The 13,724-nt window shown below is 42.8% G+C and overlaps 1 protein-coding gene across 1 annotated transcript; it reads right to left on the bottom strand.

The window, feature by feature from the left end:
- Nucleotides 1-9,232: 9,232 nt before the first annotated feature.
- SLC25A4 (solute carrier family 25 member 4) lies at nucleotides 9,233-13,581 on the bottom strand. The gene is made up of 4 exons (XM_081209082.1): nucleotides 13,316-13,581; nucleotides 11,672-12,158; nucleotides 10,309-10,449; nucleotides 9,233-9,734 (listed from the first exon to the last, which is right to left on the bottom strand). The coding sequence occupies exons 1-4, from the start codon at nucleotides 13,424-13,426 to the stop codon at nucleotides 9,577-9,579; spliced, it is 897 nt and encodes a 298-aa protein (XP_081065208.1). The 5' UTR covers nucleotides 13,427-13,581; the 3' UTR covers nucleotides 9,233-9,576.
- Nucleotides 13,582-13,724: the final 143 nt, after the last annotated feature.

The following is a 13,724-nucleotide window of genomic DNA, read 5'->3' on the forward strand; positions in this document are numbered from 1 at the left end:
GTATGTGCTACAGAGAACTATAGCCTATCTCAGCTCTTTAGTATAAATAAAGCTGTGTCAGTTATACACAAGCTATTTGTGTGCAGAAAACACTTGATTTTAGTGTACATAATTCAGTGCATGGAGAGTCCCCCTGAGAAACTATAGTTGTTATCCTATACAGATTTTGGAGCTTCACAGAATAGTTAAACATGATTTGATGTATAAGCAGGAAAGCTTTAATCAAGGATACAGAGGTAACTTAGGTTAGTGTACACATTCATTTTCACAAATACCTCCTTGCTGGATTTGACTGAATAGCTAGCTAGTTTGCCATACTGTGAGATACTTATTGGGAAAGACCACATGCAGGGCATAGCTGTAATAATCCTATCCTGCTGATTATGTCAAGCATCTGCTAAGATGAGAGAGTCTCATATTGAGTAATAATAATAATAATTTATTATTTGTACCCCGCCCATCTGGCTGGGTTTCCCCAGCCACTCTGGGCGGCTTCCATAGAAACCAAAAAACACTAAAATATCATACATTAAAAACTTCCCTGAGGCAGGTTTCTATGTTCTTAAAAGTGTATTGTTCTATGTATATTGGGTGCTTTCTGTTCTGTTAGCTTGAATCAAGCAGTGATCAGCTTGGAGGCAGAAACTAGTGTCTATGTGTTCTGCTCCTTTTGCCCACAAAGCAAGTTCTGTTTACATGTCTCACATAATATATGAGATGTCATTTACTTGCACAGCATCCAAGAGTGTAGTCTTGACATTCTCCCATCACTTCATTGGCTTGTTTGCTGTTCATTTCTGCAGTACCGGTACAGTATAGACATTTTCCCTGAAGTTCTGGTTAGTATCTTCTGCTAATTAAGGGCATCAGCAGTTTCCATGAAGAGGGTTAGAAATAATTGCCTGTTTGATGTATATGCAGTCTAAAGTGCTTTGTCTGTAACTTTAGCTGGAAGCAAGATAATTATATTTCTGCTTCTGGTAAGACACCCAAGAACATTGTCTCCTTTTCGGAAGGAACAATAGTAGTGATAAACATTTGCAGAGATAAAAGCCGATATTGGTTTGCTCAGGGAAAGCAATGCCTACCTGTTTTGTAATATGACCCATATGTATGTGTATATGTTTTACAGTTCTACCCCCACTCTTCTTCTAAAGAGCTCAGAGCAGCTTAATGTGGTTCCTTGACAGCTTCTCATTCATGTGGCTTAAGGGTCAAACTAGCTTCAAAAATTGTAACCGTGTCCTTTTCATTTTCAGACCATTTGCTGGCAGGCTGTGCAACAAAATGAGCACACAATACTGCTTTTAGCTAGATTTCCCCCCCAACTTCAAGCTGCAGGACTTAAAGGGTAGATAGATAGATATGTTCATTCTAAAATAGGCCTTGTGCTAGATTTACACATGTAGTAGAATCCCAACCTTCGGTTGCTACTACTAGTTTTCTTGTTGTAAGGTTTTTTAAAAATAATTTAGGAAGCACAGAAAGACGTGCCAGATCCCTTGCGCAGCCGAAGCAGTCAGCCAGCCTCATACTTCACTCGACTGGAGAAGTCTTAGCCGGCTACACCGTGAGTATGGGGGGGGAGCTTACAAAGTCCCAGAAAGTGCATGCTACTGAACTGCTTCATTTAGTCAGACAGAGAGGTGCAGGTGCTCATGTTTCTTTAAAGGAAATTGAACGTTTGTTATGTGAGATTGCATTCCAATGCCCCTGGTACCCTGAGGCAGGCTCCTTGGGGGTAGAGGCATGGCAAAAGATTGGAAAAACCTTTTTTGCAGAGCCCAGGGCTCCTATCCACTGTCTGCTAACTTGGCAGAAGTGCGCAGATGCCGTGGCAAAATTTGGACCTCAGGCGTCCCAGGCGTCTCCCTCGGCCCCTGCATCTCTGTCTGTTGGAGACAACCCCCCTCCTTATCCTAAGCTTTTGCCTCCTGCACAATCCTGCCAATCCCTCCCTCCTTTGCCTGCTTCCAACCCATCCACCCCCCCTTCCCTCCCTCCTGCATCTGCTCATACAGGAGCTATTCCTCAGCCCACACCCATTCCCCCTTCCCTCCCTCCTGCATCTGCTCATACAGGAGCTATGAACCAGCCCACACCCATTCCCCCTTCCCTCCCTCCTGTGTTTCCTTTGCATGCATCCGCTTCTTCAGAAGCTGTGTCTCAGCCAACATCCACTTCCCCCCCTCTTTCTTCCCCCCCACTTTCTTCCCTCCCTCCTTCCACCCTTCCCTTGCCTGCCTCAGCTCCTGCCTGTTTCACGGGAGCTGTCCGTGTTGCACTTTCTCAAGCTAGGCAGAAAGGGCTCCTTTCCTTAGAGGAAGAATCTCCGTGGGCTGGTGAAATGCCATCAGCTTTCCCTGTCTCCAGCTCAACCCCATCAGCTTTCCCTATTTCCTACACTAACCCAGGCACAGCACAACAACAGGTGCTATACGAAACCCTTTCTTATTCTGTAATGCGAGAATTAAGAAGGGCCATTGTGGATTCCGGTTTAAAATCCACTTATGTGACAGGAATGCTGGAGGGAATAGCAACTGCTTCAACTGCAATTGCCCAGGTCATTTTGCTAAACAATGCAGAGCCCCTGGCAGGGGTGCAAACAGGAATGGTGATGCCAATAAGGCTAAGCCTTCCAAGAAATGCCCAAAGTGCGGTAAAGGCTATCATTGGGCAAATCAGTGCAGGAGTTCGGGAAACTCCTTAGGGGCCCCACTCCCGGGCCAGGACAAATAGGGAGCCCTCCGCCGTTAGTCTCCACTATTAAAACCATCTCAAAGGATACACGCTCTGATTTTACCATCGACTTAATTAATCAAAAAACCAAAGACACTGTTTTTACCTGGTGAAATTGTGCTTATGACCACCCAATTGGCAGGCCCACTACCTCCTAAAGTCGCAGGCTTAATTTTACCCAAATTTTCTGCGGCCAAAGAAGGAATCCAGGTTATTCCAGGAGTTCTGGATCCTTTATCCCACTCTTGATATCGCCGCTCTGTGAAATTGACTAACGATTGTGATGCTTTTGTCTCCTTTTTCAGTAGGTCTGAATATATCTCTTTAGTTGTTTCTCTCCTAGGAGTCCCTGGATTGGCTGTACAGAATCGTATGAACATTAATTCTTTAGCTTGTTCTGCAGAAGAAGCCCTGAATTTTACTTCAGAAGCTCTTCACCTTTTGAATAAAGAACAGAGTGGACTACATAATGGACTTTTACAAAATTGTGCTATTGATTATCTATTGATGATTCATCATTATGGATGTGAACAAGTTGACAACATGTGCTGTTTTAATATTACTGATAATTCCAAAGCCATCCAAAAGCAGATCTCTCATTTGCAAAATCTCACACACCACATTAAACAAGACGTTGGTTTTTCTGGCCACTGGGGTTCTTTCACCCAGTGGCTTACTGCTTGGCTACCTAATCTTACTTAGCTTCGTAATCTCTTTCAATATGCCCTTGTCATTATATGCATCTTAATTTTGTTATGTTGCTTCCTTCAATGCGTTCCTGGCCTCATAAGTCTTTTCTCTCGGCTTCTCTCTCCCCCTCAACCACCTAATAAACTCCTTGCCGCCTACTTTGCGAAATGGCAACACCAACAGTAAACCTAAGGTGAGATGTGGATGGGCTTATTTTGGGCATGCGTTGGCAAACCACGTATCCCGAAGTATTCTTGTCCCATCGATCCTGGACGGATTTATTTTGGGCATGCGTTGGCAAACCACGTATCCCGAAATATTTTTGTCCCATCGACCCTGGCGAACTTATTTTGGGCATTTGTTGGCACACCACTAATCCTGAAATATTTTTGCCTTATCTACCCAGAATGCCTCGCAAACAAGAAAAGAAAGGGGGAGATAAAGGGAAGTCTTCTTTCTGCATATAACTGTTAGTCTTCTTTCTACACAAAACTGCTCCATTTTGGGGAAGTTTTGCTCCTCTTTTCTCTTGCTTTCTGAGAAGTTCTGCTTGCAGGCTTTTCCCTGCTTTTGCACACACTGTACAAACCTGCTCTTCACGCCTAGCTGACCACATTCACAGAACTTGATTATTACATTGTCTCATGCTATGATCAATCATTAAGTAACAGACATCCCAAGCTCATGGAAAACAAACTGTACCTGCTCTCCATGCCTAGCTGACCGCACATACAGAACCCAATTGTTATATTGTTTGTGCCAATTAATCCCTAGTTACAATTCAATTAGGAGGCTTCATGCCTGTCTAGTTCTTAGCTCAGATTCTCAGCCTCTCCCCATCAATGATAAATGATCACATGTAATCCCCACCTTTCAGATGTAATTCCCGCCTTAGTACTTATGTTAACCAATTACAAGTTTCTGTGTGTATGTATCAACCAATCAACCACAGGCCCACCTGGGGCAATGCTTGCAATATTCAATAAAATAGGCTCTCAGGGCCCGCCCTGACAGACGCCTCATGTTACACCTGCCTCTCTCGTCTCCCGTGATTTTTCATTTCTACAAGCATCACCTACCTACCTTTCGATGGTAATGCAGTCACTACGACTTCAAAATTCTAGCTTTACATACATCAGCTTTGCAAAACTCTGTTTGCATCCATCAGTAACTAACTCCTAGTGTTTTGTACAAATTTTTATTAATGACACAATTTAGCAACTGGCCATAGTTAAGCGTGTTTAAGGCCCATTGACATTTGTAGGTTAGTCAAATGTGTCTTGTTCTTGCTGGCTGGTTCTCATAAGTGCTTAACTTTGACAGTTGGGTCCATGAGATAAGGTGAAGCAATCGCCACCAGGGCAGCAGATCTTGATGTGAATCTTTTTCCCACCACCCTCGTATCTGATGCAGATCTTCCTGACCCCCTTCTTCACAAGCAAGGATGGTGGGGTGGCTCCATTTTGGGGTCTGGTGCCACAATGTATTGGGCCAGCCCTGAGCCAAATAACAAACCTGTGTTAAAATGAGAACAGTATCCACATTTTTCTTACCAAGGTAACGCCTGGGTCACAATGACTTGGAAAACTGAAGGCTCACTTTCATTCAGAAGTTTTCAATGCTGGGTTGCAGATTTGAAATCTCTTCCCTTCTAATGATGTCCACAGCTCCTAATTAGCAGAGAGCCTTTCTAATTTGAAATCAGGGAAGGATTGCCAGAAACTAGGACAGCTGAAAGCTGTGCATCAGCATAATAGGGTGCTTCATAATTTGCTCCTTTCTTGTTTTAGGATAAAGTGTGCTGTACATGGCTATTATGAGGCCTCTGGAGGCACTTAATTTAGCAGAATGCTCTTAGGCCTGTCTTCAATCAGTGTATCGCTCAGAATTAACAAACATCTTGATGATTATGATCCTGGAAAAAGCATCAAAGAGGCCAAGGATTGAGGATGGTGGCATTTCAAGAGATTTAGTGGACTCAACCTAGAAGTCTTATTTGGATAAAATACTCAAATGTCAGATAGCAAAAAAGGCACAGGGAACTTTGATTTTTTTTTACTTGAATGGCAATTCTCTATGCTGTACAAGAACTTTCTGAATTATGCCTAGAGTTGTTGGCTACTGTGAGGTGTCATTTTTTTTTGCTTTCAAGCCCATATAATGTATGTGGCTTACAGTGACAGTAGAAAACCTCTAATAATTTGTGAAGAAGGGAGCTGAGGGTTGAAATGGAGGTGGTTGGTTGGCATGTTCTTCCCATTTCCAACAAAGAATTTCTTGATACTTTTGCCTGTGTAGGAAACAAACAACAGCTGTAGCAGCCCTTTCGTAAATATGAGATTTTACTGCCTCAGTTCCAAGCTAATCTCCATGTAGCAAATGCAATTACTGCATTTACTACAGGAAGCACACTGCTCTGTTAACTTACACATTGCCAAATGGCAACACATCATTTGTACAACTCTCATAATAGGATTGTTTTGCCATCTGGATGTACGATTAGCAGTCTGCCCTTGTGATTTTAAGACTTTCTCTGAACAGGAAACATTCCCTCTTACCCCAGCACCTGTAGTTGGCAGCCTTCAGAGGCCTCTGTCTGGCAGCAGAGCAAGCAAGGGTAGGAGCAAAACCAACCCCAACTGGGCTGTCCAATTCATGATGCAGTGCTGCTTCAAGATTCTCATGCCATGTCTTTTTAGAGATCTTTTCCCAGCTGTCGTTTAGTATGGAACCAATAACCGTTTGTCAGGACTACCAAAAATATCCTAGGATAACTGCTTATAAACAAAACATATTTATAATAGGCTGGTACAAGTAAAGCTCCACTTTGTGTATTGTGGGAGCCTTTGAGAGCCAGTGTGGTGTAGTGGTTAAGAGTGGTAGACTCGTAATCTGGTGAACCAGGTTTGCGTCTCTGCTCCTCCACATGCAGCTGCTGGGTGACCTTGAGCTAATCACACTTCTTTGAAGTCTCACCCCACTCACCTCACAGAGTGTTTGTTGTGAGGGAGGAAGGGAAAGGAGAATGTTAGCTGCTTTGAGACTCCTTCAGGTAGTGATAAAGTGGGGTATCAAATCCAAACTCTTCTTCTCTTCTTCTTCTTCTTTGAAGCTGCCCGGGGTGGGGTAACACTCCTAAACATGGGAACTCTGAAGGCATGGATTGGGCTAGTACAGAAAATGCGTGCTGAGAATGCCCTGTGACTATCATGTGGTGAATGCTTTGGGACAGATTTTATGGACCAAAAAAGGGCTATTAGGTGGTGGCGACCATTATGCGGTGAAATATGGTACTAGCCAAAATGGCTCTGTTCTGCCTCCACTGTTGGAGGCAGTAGGCTCCTGAATGCTGGGAATCCCAAGTGGGGAGGTTGGTGCTGTGCTCAGAACCTGCTTTTGGGCTTCCCGTGGGCATCAGGTGGCCTCTGTGAGAACAGGATGCTGGACCAGATGAGCCATTGGCAGGCTCTTCTATTTCCTTCCTCTAAGCTCCCTCTGCTCCAGCATCTTCCATCTCATATCAAATTTGGCCAAAATGGCCTTTGGAAGAGCATCGTAGAAGCCCTGGTACCATTTTTAATCGCAGAAGATGTGGGTGAATTAGGCACGTGCTGCATATATAAACAGTTGTGTTTAATATTTTTGTAAAAAAGTGGGGGTCTTTTTTAAAAATGTTGGGGGGTTTTTTTTGGCACTTTGATATACCTTGGGGCTTGGACAAGCCTGCTGAGACCTTTTTCTTGTGTACCGATGGAGCTCCCCTTGCTATATAATCATCAAGGGTCTAGCCTGAATCACAGGCATAGAGGGAATGACAAGAAACAGATCCCAATACATTTATGCTAAGCAATCTGAACCAGAACTGCAGACCACAAAGTGCTAATCTATAATCCACTGTGGCAGGAGTTAAAAATAGTCTATTGCTGATTAATTTTCCATCAGCTTCAAGATGCTGCTTCCGCTTCCTATAATTACAAAAGCAAAATAAAAACAACACTTGACAACGGTGCCAATGACCTTACAGGGCACTGCACCAAAAGTGTCACAGGCAAGATTCCTCTTAAGCCATGGGTAGGCAAACTAAGGCCCGGGGCCCGGAACCGGACCAATTGCCTTCTAAATCCGGCTCGCAGACGATCCGGGAATCAGCATGTTTTTACATGAGTAGAATGTGTGCTTTTATTTAAAATGCATCTCTGGGTGATTTGTGGGGCCTGCCTGGTGTTTTTAGATGAGTAGAATGTGTGCTTTTATTTAAAATGCATCTCTGGGTGATTTGTGGGGCCTGCCTGGTGTTTTTAGATGAGTAGAATGTGTCCTTAAATTTAAAATGCATCTCTAGGTTATTTGTGGGGCATAGGAATTCATCAGTGGACTGGCCCCCTGCTGAAAAAGTTTGATTGCTAGATTGTTACATGTGTCATGGTAGGCAAGTATAATAAATGGCCCGTTGTATTTGATGATAGTATGCTGCCACATGTTCAACAAATACATTAAAAACACAAGATGATTTTGTTCTTCGTGCAGAAATAAATGGAATTGCAGTGCATATCTGGTTCATTATAGCATGTGTAATAGTGGTTGGGGGGAGTTTCTAGCTTGCATTTTGCCCAAGGGCCACATTCACCTTTGACCCAACCCTCTAGTGGGCTACATGCCATTTTGGGTGTGTTATGGAATGGTATCCCATTACCTCAACACATACTCTCGTGTGTTTATGCAGATTATAGAATAGGAGACAGTGAACTGCCCTATTCATAACTGACCTAAAATCTTTCGCCATTGGTTTTTATGTGCCTAATCTGAATAAGAAGGATATCACAAGTGCTTTAGGCTGGAATCCTATAGCTAGTAACTGTTGAATGAATCCACTAAATTCAGTGGGACTTACTTCAGTCAAGGCATGTATAGAATTATCCTGCAAGTCTCTTTTTTAAAGAAAGTTATTTTCCTTTGCTTTCCAGTAATTATTTGATCAGGGCATTTAAGATCAGGTTGCTTTTCTTAAAAAAGTTTTCTTCCTCACTTCCCCCATTTTCTTGTTCTTCATATATTAAATTTCAGATAAATCTACAGCTGCCTATTACGGTTTCCATGAACTTTCCCCTTAAAGTAGTTGAAAGTAGTTTCAAAAATATTTTTATTTATTTGATGTCTATCTTGTTCTTACATGCATTCCCTCTCTTCTCCCTATACCTTCTTCTCAGAATTGTTGATTATTTTCCAGCTTCATTATCTTCCTACTGGAATTCTCATATTCCTGCCTGCCCTCATTTGAGCCTGTCTGGTTTTCTTGTGAGAACAGGTCCGTTCTAGCTATACAGGTACGACAACACCTGCCCACACTTAATCTTCACCCACAAACTTCCAGTAAGTGCGAAGGGAGGACAGAAGCTAAAACTAAAACCTTTTTTAAAAAAAATGTATATACGCTGTTTTCTGCAGCAATTACACCAATGATTAAGCACAAGAGATAAAACTTGCATAATTCATGTTACACAATTTTAAACCGCAAAAAGTGATTGCATGATTTTAATCCAGAGAAATTACACACAGAAATCCATTGAAATTATGCTTCACTTTCTGAAGTTTGTTTACTTTAAGCACTTGGGCTTCAACCCTGTATGACTGTACTTCCCATGAAATATTTTTGGCAGTGTTTGACATACACAGGTCAGAACCATTCACATGGTTGTAGTTTTTTGGGTGGCACAAATGCAAGGTAACATGCCTATGTTTTCCACAGTCTTTGAAGCTACCTTTATAAAGGACGAGCCATGCAGGAAAAGAAAATTGGCAGAGCTTTGATTTAAATAGTATTTATTGAATTCACATTTCTAGTTATCTGAATACTGTGTAACTTGCCGCCTTCAGGAAACACACTTAAATATAGGAATATATTAATGGATCTTTGTCAAATATATTTATATATACAGGTGCCTCTTTAGTTTTTCCATACAAAAGAGTTTGGCTGTAATCGAATGAACAAACCATTGATCTATCTTACAATGTTGCAACCTGGTCTCTGAATTGGATTTAACCCACGAAAGCCATCTCTATTTCCCTAGGAAATATTTTGTTGCCCGTTAAACCACATGTAGGTACCTTACAAAAGAGAACTTTCATTTGAATCAAGCCATTTGAGTCTTAGACATATTTCTTGATCTCATCATACAAGACCAATACAAAAGCACCGCCCATGCCTCTCAACACATTGGACCAGGCGCCTTTGAAAAAAGCTTTGCCCCCTTCATCTTTAGCTATCTTCTTCCAGCAGTCGATTGTGCCTTTGTACATGATATCAGCTGTGGAAGACAAACATGGACAGGTAAAACATAGTTACATTACCTGGAGAAAAAGACCACCGCAATACTGCCTTAATTCCCCTCCCAAGACCTGGAATGCAGTTCTCTGCTCTTTACTTGCTTCAGAAGGAGGACAATGAAACTATAATTTCACCAGCAGCACCACAAAGAAACCACATTCAAATTTGTCCCCACATTCTGGGAGTGAAAGAACCTTCCTCCCTTTGATTTGTATACACGCATACTAAAACTATAAAACAAGACAAATATAGATAAGTATAACTTGCCCGAAGACTGCAGAACAGAAATAGAACTGTACTATTAATGCACTTTACTACAAAATGTAAACATACACCAAACAGAAAAGCTGTAATATAAAATCAAATGGCATTGCTCAAGGAAACTGCGTCAATAATAATAATAATTATTACGGTCAGTTGCACCTGTGTCTCTGTTTCAATCTAACCTCTTAAGGAAAAGTACTTGTTTTTTAAGGCTTCTAGCTTCCCTTGAGCATTTAAAATGGAGGAATTTTTTTTGGCAACATTACAAAAATGTAGGGTTATTTTCTTACCTCCTTTCCTGCCAGACTGCATCATCATCCTACGTCGGACAGTGTCAAAGGGGTAAGACACCAGCCCAGCTACTGCAGTAACGCTCTGTGCTATCATCCAGCTTACTATGATGTGTACATTCTTTGGATCAGGCAGCATACCTACCATTGGGAGTAGATTACCCAAAGAGAGGAGAAGGAAGAGGAAGAGGAAGAGAGAGGGGTGAGAAGAGGGTGTTATCAGTACCACTTTATCAATTCTACCTCAAGCAAGACCAATCATGCCAGTTAAGTTTTGTTTTACACCCAATCAATCCAAGTCACATGATAGAGATTCCTGCATTGCAGGGGGTTGGACTAGATGACCCTTGGGTCCCTTCCAACTCTAAGATTCTATTATTCTAGACATCAGCAGCTGCAGCAGAATTCCAAGGCAAGTCATTTTGCATGCTACTTTGGGAAGACGTACATATACACAGATGCTGTTGTGTTTTCAGTGCCTAGAATGTATAGCTTTACCAGATAGCAAGTGCATTCATATAATCCTTAGTTACAGGAAAGTTTGGGGTTGTCAACCAAGCAGTTAAGCCACCCTCAGATATATGCAGACGCTGAGTAGTCCACTCAGTTAGCATCCTAGCCTTCCTCCAAGAAGCTCAGGTGGCAAACATGGAGCTATCTCACTTTATCCTAACAGCCCCACAAAATTAGGCCACTCCCAAAGTCTCACTCGGTATACTTCAGGAATTTAAGCCCATATATTCACAGTTCAAATCCAGCACTCAAACTATTACACTACAATGATACTTTTGGGGAATTGCTTCTACTGCCAGAACTTAACAACAGAGTAGGAACCTAAGGAAAGGTGTTTTTTTTCTAGGTGGGAATATGTACTGACCTCTTGGCCAGTTGGGCAAATATTAAGAGATGATTGGTTGAAGGAGACTAAGAAGCTTGTATGATGAGAGTCACAACAAGGGTAGGATAGGGTATCTGAATAATGGGGCATGGAAAGGGCAGCCTGATTCCCTATGCTGGCAATTAAAAGAACCTTACTAATCAGTGCATGGCCCTATGAAGTTTACTCATAACTAGATATAATACAAATTATACCTATTATAAATCTTTGAAAATACTTGGATGAGGAGGTAGACATTTAAGAACTGTTCTGTTTTCTTTCTTTCTAAGAAAAGGGAGAAAGATGAAGCACACTCCAAACCTGTCTTAACTAGAAATACTTACCAACCTATTGAAGCAAGAAGAACCCTATTTTGGGAGCATGTTTAAATATTTCATATTCTACATTCAGGGAAAACGCTATAACTCATAGAATCTAGGCTGTGTTTTGCTACTCGGCTAACATCAAGTGGCTTCCCTTTCTTACCCTTAGCTGTATCATAGACGCCAAAATACGCTGCTCTGTAGATGATGATGCCCTGGACTGAAACATTGAATCCCAAGTAGAGACCCTTCAGGCCATCAGATTTGTAGATTTTGGCAATACAGTTGCCCAGCCCAGTGAACTGCCTCTCGCTCGCCCCTTTGCCCACATCAGCAGCTAGCCTGGTCCTGGCAAAATCCAGCGGGTAAACGAAGCAGAGAGAAGTTGCCCCTGCAGCACCCCCAGAGGCCAAGTTGCCAGCAAAGTAACGCCAGAACTGCTTGTGCCTGTCCACACCCCCAAGGAAGATCTGCTTGTACTTGTCCTTGAAGGCAAAGTTGAGGGCCTGGGTGGGGAAGTACCGGATGACATTGGCCAAGTTGCCTCTCCAGAAGGAAATGATGCCCTGCTCCTTGGGGATCCGTACTACACAGTCCATGATCCCCTTATACTGCTTATCAGCTGTGATCTGTTGGCTGGCATGCTGGACCTGTTAAAGGAAGAAAAGGGATGGGAAGAAAGAGAGATGGAGAGAGGGAGGTGGGAAGGAAGGAAGGAAGGAAAATCATTGTGGCACATTATACACAACCTCTCAATTGGAAGAAATAGCCATTCCTATCTTTGCACCTGCAGCTTTATCTTTGATTACTGTTTGGTGCCAAAGTTGGCCATCCGCTTGAGATTAGCATCACTTCCTACAACACCAGGGCATAACAGCTGCACATAATGTGTAACTATAATAACTTACTTGACCATTAGAAATGGAAAGTGGAAGAACTGTAGTTGCTCCTCCTTCCAATCAAACAATTAATCCCCCCCTCACATATGAAGTTCTTGATAGGCTATGGACTAGCTTGATTTTCTCTATTATACACACTTTTTTAAAAAAAACCATGGTGATTCGGTAGCATATGCAGTATTAAAGGGAGACTGGCTACATATGCAAGACGTCATTCTTCCATTTATATGGCCCTCCCAAGAACTCATGTCCTTCAGTTGACCTCCAGTTAGCTACCAGGCCACTGATCCTAGTAGCAAATAGCACCCCCCCCCAGTTTAGTTCAAAACACTGTTCCTTTCACAATAGTTTTTTAGTGTATTTTTTTACGAGTTATTGGACTTAATGGCCATCTGCCATATACGTGCAAGCACACACTGAAAAGAAAAGAATAAAACACCCAAGATTTCAAGGCATTTTCCCCAATGCTCAGCACACTTGCAGATCTGTGCTATAAACAGAGCCAAGGAAAAAAGAGCTGCGCTGGTCTTGTGTAATCAGAACTGCACAACTGGAGTTTCCATATTTAGTCACTTCAAGCTCTAGCCCATCTGACAGTAGAATTCCTGCTACACTCCTGAGTCACAGGAAGATCCTTTCCTTACAGATACAGCCGAGCAACAGCTCTTGAGGGCAGCAAACTTAAGGCATCGCCATCACCACTTCTAACAAAGGGCCTGTGAATTTCTAAGCCAAAAAAATTACTAGACAACTTGTTGTCCTTGTCAATCTGGAAAGAATGTCCCTGCCATTTACTTTTAGGTTCACAGAACGATGCAACCTTTCCAGGAACAGGTGCGGGTTGACTTTTTGGGCAGCTTATTTTGTGCACGCGCAAGCACACCACTTTAGAAACCCAACCTCCTTACCTGTAGCAGCAGTTTCACTCTTTCAATAGGTGCTACGGCAGTTTTGGAAATGGCAGCAGCAATCCCACCAGCCAAGAAGTCCTTAAGGAAACTGAGAGCTTGGTCAGACATGATGGAGGCAAGTCAGAGCGACACACCAATCGCCCCTTCCTCTTTCCTTCCTTTTATTATTTGTTTTCTTTTTGGCTAATGGAGGAGCTGTCCACAGGCACCTCCCCACCCAGCTGCGCCCCCCCAACCTAAAGCACCCGCGTTCCAAATGGACGGACCCTTACCCCCTTTTCAGCTATTTATAGCTCCCCCCGGGTCTCGCGATAGCCGGAGGGGGCCGGCCGGGGGCCGTTCCGCGCGCACATTGGCTGGGACCCCCCGTGAGGCGAGGGCACCGGGGCAAAGCCGCCATGCTGCT

Source organism: Podarcis bocagei (genome assembly GCF_964188305.1).
Source record: "Podarcis bocagei genome assembly, chromosome: 9".
Classification (NCBI taxonomy): domain Eukaryota; kingdom Metazoa; phylum Chordata; class Lepidosauria; order Squamata; family Lacertidae; genus Podarcis; species Podarcis bocagei.